Here is a 17,500-nt window from a genome sequence, read left to right on the forward strand (position 1 = left end):
AAACTTGATGTTTTTGTTCTCTACATTGGTGAATGCAGCCACTAACTGTCCATTGTGGATAAACTCCAGACCAACTCTTTTTTCAATTTATTCTTTGTTCTTTGCACGGCATTAACAATGGTGTCCCTTGTAAAATGTTAGTTTAAAGAGTTTGTATAAGTTATTTCCAATTTCATAGGGCACTGTGGTTGCCAGATTCACTTTAAAACTTATCATGGAAATGTAAATCAATGCCAGTGAAAAGTCAGTCTCTTGAGTTGTTGATAGAAAATTAATTTAAAATATGCATATTGAAACATCAGTTGAGGAATATTTTTTTCCCTTTTTGTGAACCTAACATACATTGCTGCCATTTATTTATTGCTTGGTCATTCAATGTCTTGATCACTTCAAATAATTTATTTTTTAGGTATTGTGTATCTTTATCTAAAAACTTAACTGGTTGCTTTTTGGAGCCCTTTTGCAGCATATTTAGATAGGCAGGAAATGTTCCACATTTTGTGGTAAATAGTTCTGCATAGTTTTAAGGAATATTGCGGCCTAAGCTAATTGAATATGAGAATAAAATGTGCTGTTTGACATTTTGTGAATTTAAAGACTATTAATATTGTTTGCGCTTGTTTTAAAAGGCTTAAGGTTGGCACTCAAAAAGTGTTCCTTCAACAATCTTATTCTGTAAAGATTACCTTGGAAGAATTGGATTAATGCAAGTTTTTTCTTCTAGCCTCTTTCCCCAGTGCCCTCTGAGAATGGAGTTGATTTGGTTTTGCCCGATGTTGAAAGATGAAACAATGCCTAAACCAGTCGCAAGAAATACTTCATGGTGCTTTTTTACAAACATGGGCATGAGGGTGCTCATAAGCATCTGAGCATTGTTTCGCATGCTAAAGTGATAATTATTATAAATAATTGGTTTATCTTAGAGAGTCTTCTTTTCCTGTTGGTCATTCAAAAATTGTTGGAATAGCTTGTTTGAGCTGTTGGATAGAGGCAGAATATTTGATGAGGGCCTCCAGGGGAGAGGAGTCCTTGTTCCCTTTAGATATTTTCTTGTGTTTCCTTGTTCCCCAAATTACTTTGAAACTTGTTCCCAGCCTTTTGATCCCTAAAATTTAAATATTGGTTTTCTTCCCTTGTTCCCTAAAATATTTTGATATTGTTCCTCTGTTCCCCAGTCCAAATAAGCCATGTTCTCTTCTTCCCTCAAACCCCTGGGAGTGCCTCTTTGATGTTGATTCTCGTATTGGCCTAATAGTAATTCACTGTAGAATTGCAAGACAGCAAGTTCTTATTTGGGAGTGAGGGAAAAGTTTTGAATAAATGTTTGCTCAATACAAGAAACAAAATTTGACTGCACCTTCTAGACCTTACTCTTTTCAGACATGAATCAGCTTGTTTGCACCTTTCTGGCGACCTGTGGGAGGGCAAGCTCTAGTAACTCTTCTTTAGTGAGCCTTCCGCTGAAAAACTTTCCAAGTCTGGCTTTCCGGTGTTAGGGGCCGAGGTTTTTGTGCAAAATTCATCAGCAGCTTCCTTGCAGCTTCTCAAAGGTGTTCCTTCTGGCAATGGTTAGTAAAAGTTTTGTAGTGCTTATACAAATTTTCGCTACTTGAAAAGGTATGTTTATACGAAACAAATATCAGCTTGACAATTTTTCTTTCCCGATACTCCATTTAAAATGCACGTGAGCGCTATTAATAGAGAGCCAGAAAACCATTTAAGACATTTTGCGGCAATTTTTTTGTCAACAAACTTGGGTTGTCGGCAAGCAGAATTCGAACGTAAGCTGTTGTGCTTTGGCTTTTATTTGTGCTTTTTCTAACTAATCTAAGACGAATTCAGGCTGGTATTTTCGAATCAAGTGTAAGAAGACGGCAAAACCGTATTGATAATGTATTTATTTGAGTTAACTTCGCGAATAAAGACTTTAATCGCTTCCTTTCGACGGGGGTAGATCGACACGCACAACCGAAATGCACTGTTTCCGGTGAAACGGCAAATGATTGACAGGATAGCACAGTTTTGACTGCCGCGCGCACTGCGGGCGCGGGTTCCGTATGCAAGGTTACGCGTGAGTTTTTGCGACACCATAGAACATACTCGAAAGATCTAGAGACTACGGTAGCGTACACGAGAAACTAATACGCATGAAAAAGCCTTACATAACTGAATACACGTTAAAGAAACTTCCAACAACTAGGAATAGTACTCTTAAGGATGCAAAGTCTAGAAACTGAGCTTTAACAGCTTAAATAAGAAACCTGTTGAAAACTTGCGCAATGTTGCGCGTGCAAAATTTGTTGCTGAAGCGCGCGCCGCTTTAAGTGTCGTACATCACGCGCGCGCAATTTAACTGCTGTCGCTACACCCACTGAGAAGTAGCTACAATAGCACATGGCTTTGAAGAAGACACAGCGCGAGACAAGGTCAGTCGATGCCGATTTAGCAGAGGCCATGATTCCACCGATTGTTCAAAGATCGTCGGGCGCAGACTGCTATTGAAAAAAAGTCGTTGCGGATCAGGTGGATGATATACCTGACTCGGAAGTGAGTTCAGAGATAAAGGCGCATATATTCCCCTCATCTTTTAATTTAGCCTAACATTGAACGAAGACTGAATTTCAGTTGTTAATAACCACACAAGCCTACATTAACAGCTTTTGATAATTTGAAACAGTGAACTGTAAACAAGAGAAGATCGTCTTCAAGAGGCGACTATTTTGTTGGAAGTTTAAGGTTAAATATAAAATAAAAGATATTTTCAAGAAATAGAGTTAGAATATGGAATAGCTGATTTTATGAAGTGCGCAATTAGGCATTCAACATTTGCGGAAAAAAAAGACATGAGCGAAATTTTGACGCTGGAAATTTCCATCGTCATTTTTGATTAAGTGCAAATTTGATCTTAAAGATTTCCATGGTCGTTTGTGTTTGACGTTGGAAATTTCCATGGTCATTTTGGATTAACCTTAAATTTTGATGTTGGATATTTCCATGGTCGTGCCTCTCGCAAATTTGACTTTGGAAATTTCCGTGGTCATTTTGTATCACCCTATAGTTTAGACGTTGGAAATTTCCGAGGTCATTTTGTATCAACCCTATAGTTAAGACGTTGGAAATTCCTGTCGTCATTTTGCATTGCATTGGGCTGATTTTAAACTTAGAGGTTATGATGATGTCGTCAAACAGATTTGAATGTTCAGAAACTCTTGCAACACTCATTTAACTTTCTTAAACAAAAAAATCAATCCACCTTCTTCAATTTGACATTTTGAACCGTTCTTCTCATTCTTGACATAAATTTATGTTTCTGGCAATAAGTAAAAGAAACCTCTGAATTTCTTGCCAAGTCCTTTTAGCAAAAAAAATTATTTTTAGGCAAAATTTTCCATCTTTCAGTGCACCTCCACAGGACCGGCAATTCCGGCATACGTTCTTGGTATTTTTGCCATACACAACTGAGTGGAAGGTTGGCAAAAAAGCAATTATTTATGTAAGTAAGTAAGAAAATAAGTAAGTAAGCAAGCAAGCAAGCAAGCAAGCAAGTAAGTAAGTAAGTAAGTAAGTAAGTAAGTAAGTAAGTAAGTGAGTAAGAAATTCCTTTTTTCGCTAAAATGAATCTTTGCACCTGTTCGAGACGAATTGCGGCCATTTTTTCATTTTTCTAACAAATCTTGCCTTTTTATAGGCTTCAAAACTTGCCAAAAACCAAGAATCTTTTGTTCACGACAAAGAGTTAATGCAATGTAAATCAGTTTGTGACGTCAAGTCAGGAATAGACCCACTCCCCTTCTGACTCGGTCGTGAACAAAAGATGCTTGGATTTTCGCAACTTTTGAAGCCAATAAAAGTTCGGGATTTGTTAGAAAAATGAAAAAAAGGCCGCAATGCATTTCAAAGATTCATTGTAGCGAAAAAATTCTTTGGGGTTAGGGACACTTTAAAGCTTGTAGTTTTGTTTTGTTTTTTTCAAATTTGAACAACGGTCATACGTCGCAATTATTCAAAATGTGAAAGTGAAAATAAGCGATTTTATAACTCGTTTTTTTCCTGATTCGAACATTGCTTTGAAAGCATCGTCGAGCGGATTGGGCTAAAGTTAAATTTAAATCGGAAAGTCATGTTCTAAATTGAAAAGAAATTATAACACTGGATTAGTTACTACGTACTGTAAGGGAAAATGGTTAAGAAGTTTTGTACGACATGCTGATGAGGACCTCCTCTCCACTGTCGCCACATCTGCTCGTCAAGGTAAGCTTGCATGTCCTCCCTCTTTATTCCTCTGCGCGTTTTCAGACCCAGCTTGAGGTTGTTCCAACATGACTCTATCTCCTGAGTGTGAACACCAGTCGCTGGGTCAACAAAGTTGCAACGATGCACAACCACTTGGTGTGCGCCAACATTATTTATTCGCTGGTCTAAGTTTCTATAAGACGCCCAATCGTCAGTGTGAACTTCTGTTCCGGGGCGGACGCATCTGGATATCATTGGATGGAGAGTAGCCGCGTCCCTCCTATCCACTACTTTGAGGTAGCCCCTCGCTGGACTAAACTCAGTAGGGACCATCCCAAATACCCATGTATCTCTTGCCGCCCTTCTCCCTCTGTTGTACTGAAGAGAAGCAAAAGGTATTCTTAATTACCAGACAACTAAATATGATTGCCATTGTAGGCTACTGTCATGGGCGGCCATGTATGTAGCCGCCCACCCTATCGTAATATCTACCCTATTTTTTTTCATACCCCACTAATGGACTAAATTCCTGCACGCCAAGTGAATTCTTATGGGTAATCAGGGAATTCATATGGTATTCCTGGGGAATTCGTATGTAGCCACACAGTGGTTTACTGTTGGGAAAATAAAGTAACATGCCATTTACAAGTGTATAAGGGACAAACGTCAAGTGGAAACGACAACCGGCATAAATAAGCGAACAGTGACAATGAAAAAGTTAGCGGTGAAAAAGTCTGGCATTATTGAACGGTCACTTTTCACTGCTATCTATATATCTTACTATTTTTATCTTATTTTCTCTAGTTAAAAGTCTTCATAATTTAAAATATATCAAATTTAAATTTGTTCAACTGTCACTTCTGAGGATGTATGTTGTAGCGTACGAAACGTCAAGTCAAAAGTAAAATGCACCTTATCATTATGTTTGTAGCAGCAGTTTGTTTTACGTTTTTGAATAAGCGAACAGATTTTAAAACAAATTGTTTAATTTTCCAGAACATAGTAAAAACCATTTTTGGGACTGTGGAACATAAGGACAAGAGGGTTTTACGCTAGGTTTGTGGTTAAATTTGCTCTCGTCACATTTTACCACCATTCCTGGACCACCAAAGGGCGTGAGAGGTCTGTCTTCCAGGTCTCTTGAACAGACATCCTGTAACTTTCTGTAAATATTGGACGCCAAACCTGCATTCAAACCCAGGTGCCTCAAAATCCTTCGCTGGGAATCTTCCGTAGCAAAGAAGTAAACGACCAGAAGGAACTTCCCAAGCGCAACCTTTGGAAACTCTTCAAAGAAGTTTCTTGCACGAAGGCTTCTTTTTTTTTTTCTGCATCCACTGCACCGACTGTATGGAATATATTATGCATAATACTTGAACTTATGTTTTCTGTGTTTATCTCTCTGGCCAACACAATTAACACATGTTCCACTACAGAAGGAAATTAGGATCTCGAGTGAAATTAGTAATGAACTACTATTTGTACGCTCTTTGATTCCTCAAATCAGAACTGGCCGAAAGTGCCATGGAAAGATTTAACTGCACATTTCATAGAGCACGTTTTTAAATTATCACAAGAAACTACACCAATCAGTGTTTGTGATTTGATGCAATCGGTCCCAAATTTCTGAACATCTATCGAAGTTCCCAGCCTTTTCCTCTTAATAATATATGTAATGACCATTAACTAAATGCCGTATGTTTTTAAATCATGGAAAAGAAAAGAGGGAAAGCGAAAAGAAATCAAGATAATTCGCCTCGGGGGCTTTGATACATGTAGGTGCTCTCCTCAGAAGAAAATAGCTTTTTAAGAGGGATATTATCCTTTTATTGCTCTCGTCCCTTCCTTTGTACCCTTGAAGGGATACGTTACTGTCATGTGTATTTCTATTCATTTAATTTGTCAATTTTTCTTGTAGGATTTGTCCTCCACAAAGGGACGCAATGAAGCGTGGAAACTTTCTTAACTTTCATACTTATTAGCATAAGTGTTATTGTAGATTTTCCTGCGCAAAGCAAAACTTGTCTTTTCAACTGCCGATGTGTTGGAACACGATATAGTGTTCTCAGCTGAAGTCAATTAATATTAACATTTTTGAAAAGGATCGAAGATAAAGTTGAGAATACCTACCAATGAAAACCGTCGATGTGGTTAACGTTCTTTTCTTTTAGATCCATAGTCATATTACATTGGGCACATCTCAGCGGATTTGCCAAAAGACTTCTGTTCTGCAACCATTGAATTAAATTCAATGTAGGACCTTGTTCCAAAGCTACAAAGTGACTCAAGTCCATGCTTCTTGTGTTAAAACGGAAGTTGTCTCGAAAAAACCAGCAAGCCGTTGACAATACTGTTATAGTGCTATGATTGGTTGAAGGGGATTTCACAATAGAAAATTGCATGTTATTCCTTCTTTTTTAATTTGATACCGTTTGTCAGTTTTTTTGGTATGTAGCTGAAATTTGCGTGTCCAGAGATATAAAAAGGAGCCTTAACTCTTGCTGAGTGCTCTTGAACTGTAGCTCTTCCACTGGGGCACCTTTCAATAGAGGTTGGAAAGAAAAATCGAAACTCTTTCGTAGAAGGTTATTCTGCGCTGAAAACGAAATTCTGTTTGGCAACTTCTACCTCCAAACAGGTTGTACTAAGTGATATAAGTAGGCAGTTTATCTTTCCACGTAGACACAATAGAGCTAACAACAAAACTCATGCGATTGTGCCCGTGCTAAAATTAGTACGCAAACTCGGAAAATAAGATCCGCAATATGACGCGATGTGTGATAAATTACTCCTTATATTTGGTGGGAAATTTCCGTGTTAATTTACAATTTCACATGTCAAATCACATTTCCTATAGTGCCAAAAAGGCGTCCAGGTTGGAAAATGTTACAAATTCTGGAGTGGGGGCATTGAAAAACGCTGCCGAAAACATCCAAGTTGTCTGTACATTCAGAAATTTAAAACTTTCTGCAAAAAGTATGCTTAATTAAGAAACCTTTTCAAAGCTTGGGATACCAATACAGTAAACAAAAACCGAAAAAAAAAACCCGCGTCTCATGTAAGTAATTTGTCACACATGATCACAATAGCTAATTGACTGGTATTCTCGTGAAATAAGGGAATAATTTCACTTACGTCATGATTTTGGAGAAAACGCAAGTGAAATTATTCTTTAATTTCACTTGCTCTATTTCTTTATGTAAAACTGTTAAATTCTGTTAAAATCTGTAATAATAACACAATTTCGAACTGTAATTGGCTTGCAATGAAAGAGAAAGACTATTCTATCCTCTGAGAGTTGAATTGGGATTGAACTAAATTACTGCCCTGTCCCATAAGATTATAACATACTTTTCTTAACTTCAAAAAAACGCCAATATACTTAGTACCTATCTTTTTAAAGTTACTTGTAAAATAAAATTAATTGATGTAAAAAAGTTTGCTGACCAAAATCTTACCTTGTTTATCGGCGCAGTAAAGTATAAAAAAAATGTAAACAATGTATAGATTTAGCCAAGCCTAAAAGCGGAGCTCCCTGGTTCTTTATTCTCACTGCCTGTAGTGGAAATAAAAGGTTTTCGAATTGTCCGCGTTTACTGCTTGATTAATTAAATCATTTACTTCCATAGAAAAATTCATTGTCTAATTAGTGAATACCACGGTCAATTTCACGCGGAAAACCGACATCGCATGAATGACTGAATCACGAAGTGATGTGTGCGATATCGGTTTTTGGAGTGACATTTACTTTGGAATTCAATAGTTTGGCAGTGAATTTTCTGCAATCGCATGAGTTTTAAAAGAAAACAAGCACACCCTCAGCGAGATTCATGAAAAAAAGGCATTTCGGAGTCAACTGTCAATAGCCAGCGAATAGGAATCACGGTAAAACTAGAAACCGTCAGGAAACTTTGCAGTTCAAGGTCAAACAAGAGTTCTCCTGATGTACCTTATTCCACTTTATCTCTGAAAACGACATCATTCACATTTTGATGTATTTCATTGGAACACGACAGCTTGGCTTGGAACAAGAATTGGCAAAATACGGCAATGCAACCAAAAAAAAAAACAATAAAACTTCAGACAAGATCCGCTCCAACACTAAATTACCTTAAGGTACTTTAAACAAACTTCGGAAAACACAAGCTTGTGACATTTCTCCCTAATTTTACGAGAACTCATTGCGATTACGTGTTTATAACCAAAAGGGCAAAAGTTTCTTGTCACTGTCGAGGCAGATCGAAAAACAGTCGGGCAAACGGATTAAAAAGCACTCGTTCGCTCGCATTTTAGGGCAAAACAAATAAGCTATTTCTTTATGTGCAAAAGAGTACAGATACTTGTTATGTAATTCCAGTTGAGACTAACAAATCGAGCTTCGATCCTCAAGAAAAGGAAAAACGATTAAACCAATTTTTAAAAATACGCATTCGTAAAAATAACAAACGGTTTAGTGGCGCCCAAGAAAAGAATTTGTGGAGTAACTTCTTCCATTAAGTTTGAGCTATTACTGGTATTGATTTGTCGTTGTCGTTCTCTTTCTCTCTCCTATCGTTTCTGTTCTAGTCATAGGTCCTCTAAGGAAACATGCAACCTTATCGGAGCATCTAAAATATGCCAAAAAAGCAGGTTTAAACAAATTAAATATAAGCACCCAGCTTTAAGTATATATCCCTGCGATGCTAGACTTGATTAACTGCTAGGGGTGACTATTGCACCCATTTTGACTATTGCGATAGTATGCCGATAGTTGAAACACCATTGCAATAGTATTGCAATAGTGGTGATACTATTGCAATACAATTGCGATAGTGACATTTTAGTGTGACAATTAGTATTTCATTGACATTAAAAAGACATGTTTGATATAAATGCCCCATTCCATCTTCCCTGCACAATGCAAGTTATATAAAATTGAGAAAAAAATAAAAATCCACTGATTTTCTGCATTTATATTATGCCTATCAACATATCACTTCAGTCTTATTAACTTGAACTGTCGGATGTCGCAAAGGCTTCCTACAGGGGCGACAATAAAATGTTTTGCCCCCATTTTGAACGCGGACAAGAACCTGGAGGCGAATTTAGAAAACAAACACGGCGGGCCATGTCGGGGAAGATTGTTTTCGCGTAAAATTGTCCCTTATAGTTGGAATAATGAACAGCACAGGAAGACGAGAAGAAAAAGAGGAATTTCTTAATTCAAGGAAGACGCTTCAGGAGATCATTTAATAACTATTGTAACTATCGATATTTTATGAAACCATCCCGATTATTATCGATAGTTAAACTTGGTATTGATGTATTGCTATCGGAACACTTACAATCGCGATGCATCGATTGTTCGATGTATCGTTACACCCCTATTAACTGCCTAGCCAACAGTGTGGACCACAGCTATTATGATATGTAAAACTGGATTGAAACCAGCGAAAAATGCAGAAAGGAAACAAACAGTTTTCAGTCCATCTGAACACGAAAAGCGTTTACTGTTATTTAAGGACGTTCGCGCCCAAAACGTTCCCACGTACAGATATTTTTTAAACTTGCCACACAGAAAGATAATGATCTTGTTTTGCCAAAAAAAAAAAAAAATGGGGGGTCACCGTGCTCGTTTTCGACATCATGAGGTACACTTTTAGACGCTTGCGTTATTTTAAGATGATCGTAGCTTAAAACTGTCAGCAATAAAAAAGCTACGTTAGTCAAATTTAAATCAGATAAACGTACTCAATTCACCAAAACTAATATAACTAAACAAACTTTTGCAGCTGATATCTTTTTCTGCGGTGAAATAGACCTTGAAAAATGATTCATATTAGTCTAAGAAAGAAAACTTCGGTCGCACGAGAGCATAAAAGGCGACATATCTGTAGTTTCTCACGTACATATATTTTTTTGCTTTTTGTTAAATGGCCAAAATCAGGAAAGGAAGTGAACAGAAAGAAAATCGCTCCGAAGCTCTCAAAGCGATTGTCTGAAGACCTGGGTCCACGGCTACTCCATAATGCCACATGCTTTCATGTTCCATTCTTGTGGAAAATGTTTGCACCTTTAGCATCGTGTATACCTTCGTGGTGTGCGTGACATGCGCGAAAAATGCGCAGTAGCAATGGGCGCGAACGTCCTTAAAAGCTATAGTTGACGTAGTATAAACTTGAGCCCGCGATATGGTTGCGTGCTACTGGTCAACGGATTCCTTGATTTGACAGGTGTCAATTGAACATAACCTGGATGCCCCATGTCAAAGATTGCTGTAAACTAGCGTGATCCTGGTCAGATTGGCATGCATGGACGGGTGTGCGAATGCGGATGCAAACAAAGTCGTCTCTCCATGAAACTTTGGAAAAGTTTTGCTTTGACGTCATTTGAATTGCATTAATGTGATTGGGCTATCAAACAGTTTACATTCTATATTAGGAGTTTCCTTGGCGGGAATAAGGAAAAGCTTTGTTTTAATCTTGCCAAACACTGGTCCGTAAAACAAATTGCGAACACTTTTTCAAGGTCATATGAGAGTAGCTCTAAAATTCGTATTGGTAATCCCCCCTCCCCCCTAAAAGCCATTTAATGTGTACCGACTGAACTAGTAAAAGATATTTTTGTAAACACTGACTTCATAGTCCTCCAGTGATGACTTTGTGTAAAGTACTACTGTAGGTAGTTTAAGCCAGTTTTAAAACAATGGCATTCATGAACGTGACTACTTGTGATCACTTAACTTGTACAATAAATATAAGGCAGCAAAGAAAATGCAAAGGTCATCGACCTGCGGGTTACTTTGTGAAATCTCTTGCTCATAAAGAGACCTTTTCCACCCTTTGATTTGCAATTTCGGTCTTTCAATATTTTTTTCTGGTACTAAAACCCTTACTCTGCCATCTCTGGTTTTTGCGCGGTCTCCCAGCTCTCACTGAAAATGCCAGTGGTTTGAGACAAGGATCAAAGAGGGAAGGAGAAATCTGTTTTTAATATAAGTACTATTTTCTGTTAGGTTGATTTGCAGAAACAAATACGGCTTTCGTGGGATATAAAGAAATGTGGATGGCCCCCCTCTCGATCTGCGCAATTTTTCATATCCTACACCGACTCATGCAAAGATGGCTCACTTTTAGAAAAATAAGATCAATTATAACCTACCCATTAATTTTGGCTAATTTACGTCACGTGGTGCAAACTCACAGGGCAGTTATCGCACAGTAATTCCCGTTTGCATGGATATTTGCCCAGCGGAATGCTGTAGCGATCATCATTTCCGTTGAAAAGAAACAAAGCCAGCATAAAAAAAGACAGCAGAAGTATTTTTATTTTACATGGAAGAAAAGTATTTTCTAGAGTCTAGTCTTGTGATAGTGAGATTAAAAAGCTGGTCGCAAATGCTGTTCCGGAAAATTCAAGAAAGTCAAAAAACATATGCTGCCAACGTCCTTTGAAGGTGAAGAAAGTGAATTGTGAGTAGACTTAAGATTTAATCCCACGAGAACTTAAACTGAGTCATTTTATGAAGTAGAGAATTTTTAAAATAAACTCTCTTTCCCAACTATTTAAATAAACCAACCGTTACGTTCAAACGAGAGAAAATTCCAGCCGCAGTTGAGAACACTGTCATCCAGACTTTGCACATTCCGTCTTTGATGGTTGAAATTTCTTTTTCAGTAAGCCAAAAACAGCTTGTTTTCGACTCGCAGTGGCAATTAAAATGATTTGACTTTTTTTCCTGAGACCGACACTCTTTCTTTCTGGTCAAATTTTGAACAGTGCATCCAAAAATACGAGGCATCGCAGATCAACACTGGCTTTTTCGAGCGTTTTTTTGCGCAAAATTAATGGGAACGTTATAAAATAAAATAAACCCTTTTCTGGCTTGTTGGTATGTTGGCTGATAATGTCCTTTTTTGAGAGATTGTCCGCAAAATTTCATATTTGCCCTCGAAACTTCGCTTCTCGGCCAAATATTCATTTTTCGGACAATCTCTCAGCCGAAAGGGGCTGGTAGGCCTCCTGGTATTTCCACCTGACATTTATCCTGTGAAATCGTGTGGAGTATCGCCTGATACTTAGCCGACGAGGCCATAGGCCCGGTTGGCTAAAATCAGGCAATATTCCGCGCGACTGAGCAGGATAATTGTTTTATTATTCAACACATTGATGACAAAGCAAAATTTTCTACGTTTATTGGGGAAAAAAAGCTGGAAAAAACTACTATTTTTTTCCGCGACACACCAAATTACGTATATCGCAGGATATCTGTTAAGTACGCACGACGAACATTAAGCGCGCTATGACCATATTTGGACATTGTCACAATGTGTTGAATAGTAAGTAGTCTTAGCCACAAGTTGCTTGGCAACTTTTAAAATTCTTGGCAACTTTTGGTCTTCTTAGCATTTTTAAAATTATTTTTTTAGTTTTTTTTTTTCTGTGGACCCCAGGACTGGCAGACAGTGGCCAGCTTGGTGTTGCATACCTGTCCATACGTCCATGCGATCAGTAGTATCACATGACACGTTTTTCAGGATGGCGGACAACACTGCCAGTGATTCAGATTCAAGCTGGGAAGAAAGGCACAGATGAAGGCCCGATTAATCCTATCGCGGAAGCTAAAAGGCTGGGGACAAATCTCGCTACCCCCGAAAAAGCTAAAATAGCTAGAGAAAGAAAAATTCAAACGAATCCGGCCAGTAAAAAGCGCTGTATGCGTGGGAAAAATGATCTAAACCGCAACAAAACCAACTTAAAAGTGCAACCAAGTAAAAAAAAAAAGCAACTTTTCGGCGACTTTTTCGAAATTAAGCAACTTTTCTGCAACTTTGTAAATAAAATAGAACCTTTTAGCCACTTTTATCGGCAACGTTTTGGGAAATTATCGGCAACTTGTGGCTAAGCCTACTGATATGACCAGATTTGCCGAGACTCATTCTCACATAAAACCTTGAGCTGCGCCTTAATATCAGTTCATGCACTTATACCGTTTTTAGCGGTGTTTTCAATGTTGTATTATCGCTGCTTTTGCATGACAGTTCGTCTGGTAAAATTGCCTATCCCGAGCGGCCAACAAAAAAGTTCCCGTCGGGGCAGGGGTCAGTTTTTTGCCGTTTTTCACCGTGGCACAACTTCCCGAAGCATAAATGAAACAAAGGACAATACATGGACTCTTATACATGACATAAGTGGCCAACTTAGGGTAGATGAGTTAAACGTTGGTTAACGTAGAGTAGATGAAGGTTTACGTGGTCGAACGTGGTTACCTTAGCATAAACCTAAATGCAGGACAGAAAGATTGCGTCGTAGTTTTTTCCCTAGTACTAGCTTAGATTTTAATAATCATTAGATTCTTAGATTATATATATACCCATATTTTAACTTGTATAAGAATAAAATTATTGTTAATTTTATTATAAAACTTATTGTAACCCAGTCCCTCTTTAATCAACTTTATGTAAATTTTATAGTTGTACAAATGTAACCACATTGTAATTCAGATTAACTGCGATGATGGTGGAATTAAACTAATTATTATTATTATTATAAATGTTGGTAAACGTGATAGAACGAGGCTAACTTCACCTCGTCCCCAGGGTCTCTCTTCCCTGCCTTCCATTGAAGCTGAAGCATCTCGGATTTTGAACCAGTCTGTTGAACAGGGCCTGTATAATCAAAATCGGGGAGCACCAAGCAAGTAACGTATGCTTGCTAACCAGGCCAGTTCGTTTGTCTTCAGACACACAAACTGCGGTTGAACAAGGGCAACCGATCGCCAAGATACTACTAGTACACGTCTCAAAATGTCAGCGATGCTTCCTAAAAATAAAGTTGTACTGGCGGACGAATAGACGAATAGAGAACGAAAAAAGTCCAGATTTGTATGCTCAAGAAAAAAACTAAAATTTGGCGATTTCAGGTCGTTGTTATGCCGAGTACCGCCAAAATATCTTCTGAAAAATGTGCAGCATGATTATTTTTACTCCAGTTAAGGACGGTTCCTACTAATTCAAAGGTATTTTTTCCCGGCTTATGAATATGTGGGAAAAGCAGATCTTAAAAAGTGTTATTGAAATACAAAACGAAAATGGGGGGTAGCCATGAATTTTTCAATAATAATTAATCAACAATATGTATGGCGTTCTTTTCCAAATTGAAGCTTAAGTATCTCTGAAAAAATGCGTGGTTACCCCAATGTTCTTTTTGAACACCAAGAATAATAGCCCTGTCTTAGTAAATTAATAAATAAATAATCAGTTTATTTAACCCTTTGGTAGTGTAACACTAAATTACAAGGGAGGTCAATTCTACACAGAACACATAAATACACTTAGGCACAGAAGGCAAAAACAATTAAACCCTATTGTAACTGTGAGTAACGAAATTACTAAGGCGGTCCGTTTTGACAATGCGGAATTCAGAACGGAAAAACCCGACCTCAACCCTTACCCAGGAGCGACATTCGTGGGCTGTGGCAGCAGGTGTACAAGGAAACCGGACTCCTTGATGTAAGCACCATAGGAAACCTGAGTATCTTGAGATGAGCAGAAAGGATGCGCAATCACAATAGTAGGCACCGTCCTTAACCAAAGATTCTTGTTTCGTGGCGTTCCCGCCAATCTCTTTCCCAAAGTAATCGTTCCCTTGACCAGCGGTCAGGAAGAGACACTGGAAAAATCCAAAAAAGGGCCATATTCTATTGGCTTTTAAGTGATAACGGTTTTATTTCCTGCCATTTTACCGGGTCTTTTCGTGGGAACAATTAAAACTTTGTTTGCAAGTTTTATGCACCAGAAATTATTGAACCCTGCCAGGAGGGAGCAAGAATGGCGTAGCCTTAGTGCAAGAGGTCTTGAGTTCGATTCTCGGATTTCAAATCCTTGTTTGGACTTCTCTCCGTTCTGTGTAGCTTAAGTTGCTTTAAATACCCGTAAAACGGAGCACTGATGGAGAGGGGGTAGTAAAATAAGCGCACCGTCGACCATCCTCTTTGTCAGTTACTGTTACGAGATATCGACGTTAAATGTGGTTGCTTTACTATGCTTTACTTTTTACCATTATAAGTCCCAAGAAAAAACAGTGCTTATGCAAATTTTTGCAGGGACAAAGGAAGAGTATAATGTTTTTTTTTTTTATATTGGCTGATACTTTGGATAGCTCAAGCTTACATTTTGAAGTGACATTTTTGTCGCCGTAGCCGTGGTGGACTGGCGGTTTCTTAAGGACGGTGCCTACTAATTGGTAGTTTTACGCGGTTTTATAAATCTGCGGGAAAAGCAGATCTCAACAAGTGTTATTAAAATCTGAAAAGAAAATGGGGGTAAGCACGCATTTTTCAAAGATAATTAATCAACCATATTAGCAAAAAGCTTTAAAATACAAAGTAATTTATGGCGTTCCTTTCCACATTAAAGATTAGTTTTTTTAAAAAGTGCATGGTTACCCCCAATTTTCTTTTTGGATACCAAGAGCCCTTGCTAAGTTCTGCTTTCTCCGCCTAAATTGAAACCGCGCAAAAATATCCATGCATTAGTAAGCACTACCGATAGAAAATCCGAGTATCTGGAGATGCGCAAAACGTATGCGCAATAACAATAGTAGGCACCGTCCTTAAACTCCCTAATGTTTGCAATGGCGGAGTTTCATGCACCAAAAACCATTGAACCCTGCAAGTGTTCTAAAACTTTGACTGTCCACATTCAAGTCAAAAGACCCTTTACGCACCTGCAGTTATTCAACCGGAACCAGAGTTTTCTGGTTCCGGTTAAGGATTATTCCAGAGCATCTGGGAACAAAATAGCTAAAAATTTTAGCAAGAGCCGATACAACGTAGATTTGATTTTAATCAAAATATTTAATAATTAAAATTAATATTTAATAATATTTAATAATTAAAATATTTAGTTTCTCAAATTGAAATAACGCCGATCAGATCAAGCCACTGATCCAACGTACACCGACAGGAAGATTGTCCACAGTTGCTTGCTTCAAAACTCTGGAACAAAATAGCGTTCCCGCCATTTCTTAAAATCAGTAAGTCCTTGTGTGGTCCAGGGTCATCCAGATCTTTTTTTTTCCACATGCTAAAAAGTGGTTTACTTCTTGTGAACATTTTCTACGCCTTTTTAAAATTCGGACTGAGTCAACCTATTGTCAGTAAACAGAGATGTGGGTGAAATCATACTGCAAAACCTCCTTAGCTCAACTGAGTGTAAATACAGTAAAACCAAAACGAGCTGGTGAGCAGACACAGCAATCGCTTAATTTGGATGCAATAGCCCTTTTGCAACAATCCGTCACCCGACCTTTTTTTCATAAACACAATGATTCTGCTGGTTTCATGAAATTATTTTTCCAGAAATAAAAAGAGCAGCTCAAAATATGCTACCAAGCCGATTTTCGTTCAGGATATGTTTTAAACTGGTGTTGTTACAGTTGAAAGAATTTATAACAATTTGTCTGGGAAAAGGACGCTTTGCCGCCCACTCGCGTTTCAATTATTTTCATACAAATCCTTGTATTTTTCTTAGTTTTCAAACCGCTTTAAAATGTTTCCTTCGAAATACGAAAGTTTTAAAATTTCCACCCTTCCGCATTTATTCTTGTTTACCTGACCTATGGTAAAAGTAGGAATCTGGGCTCTGTTTGTGGCGCGCAATTAGGAAAAATTACATTGGGAGGGCAAAAGCTTTTCGTTGGTAAACTAAAGTGAGGAATTTTCGAGTGTTTAAATGGTCATACCATATTTACCTTAAGTGGTATTTCTCTAAAAATTTGTAATCTGGCTAAGACAAACACAACCTTTCCATTTTTGGAAATTAGTTAGTTGCAAAATTAGCTCTTAAACAGCACGACAGTGACAAAAACCCCCTCAACTAGCTTCAAAACGCGTTTTTCGGCCAAATCTCTAGTAGCCAAAGGGTTAATACGTATTTTACGAATGCGCATGCGTTCTGTACTAACTCTGCTTACCACATGAACAAGAACAAGGAAAAAAATTCAGAACTGTAAACTATCCTTAGTTTTTATTACACTAATAGAGGAGCTACCGTTGTCAATGGGTTGATCACGTATGGCTCAGGGACCGATTAATCTCTCCCTCTTTGGATCGAGAGTAGCACAGTGGACCCCAAACAGAGTTTTTGCAATTTTTTTTCTCAAACCCTTTGATTACTATCTGGGAAAATACGTCCAGCTTTATCCACGGTCCCATCTTGTGATGTCATCACTTTTAACGGTCAGGAACAGCTTTGTCCACTAACTTGTGCAGGGACAAGAGATCGCT

The 17,500-nt window shown here is 38.0% G+C and overlaps 1 protein-coding gene across 1 annotated transcript in view; it reads right to left on the reverse strand.

The window, feature by feature from the left end:
• Positions 1-4,149: 4,149 nt before the first annotated feature.
• LOC138046811 (uncharacterized) overlaps positions 4,150-17,500 on the reverse strand; it is a 59,092-nt gene continuing 45,741 nt past the window's right edge. Inside the window, exon 3 of the mRNA XM_068893392.1 lies at positions 4,150-4,611. Coding sequence (XP_068749493.1) covers positions 4,162-4,611 — 450 coding nt within the window. The 3' untranslated portion in view covers positions 4,150-4,161. The remainder of the gene's footprint in view (positions 4,612-17,500) is intronic.

The sequence above is a fragment of the Montipora capricornis genome, chromosome 4, assembly GCF_036669925.1.
Source record: "Montipora capricornis isolate CH-2021 chromosome 4, ASM3666992v2, whole genome shotgun sequence".
In the NCBI taxonomy this organism is placed as follows: domain Eukaryota; kingdom Metazoa; phylum Cnidaria; class Anthozoa; order Scleractinia; family Acroporidae; genus Montipora; species Montipora capricornis.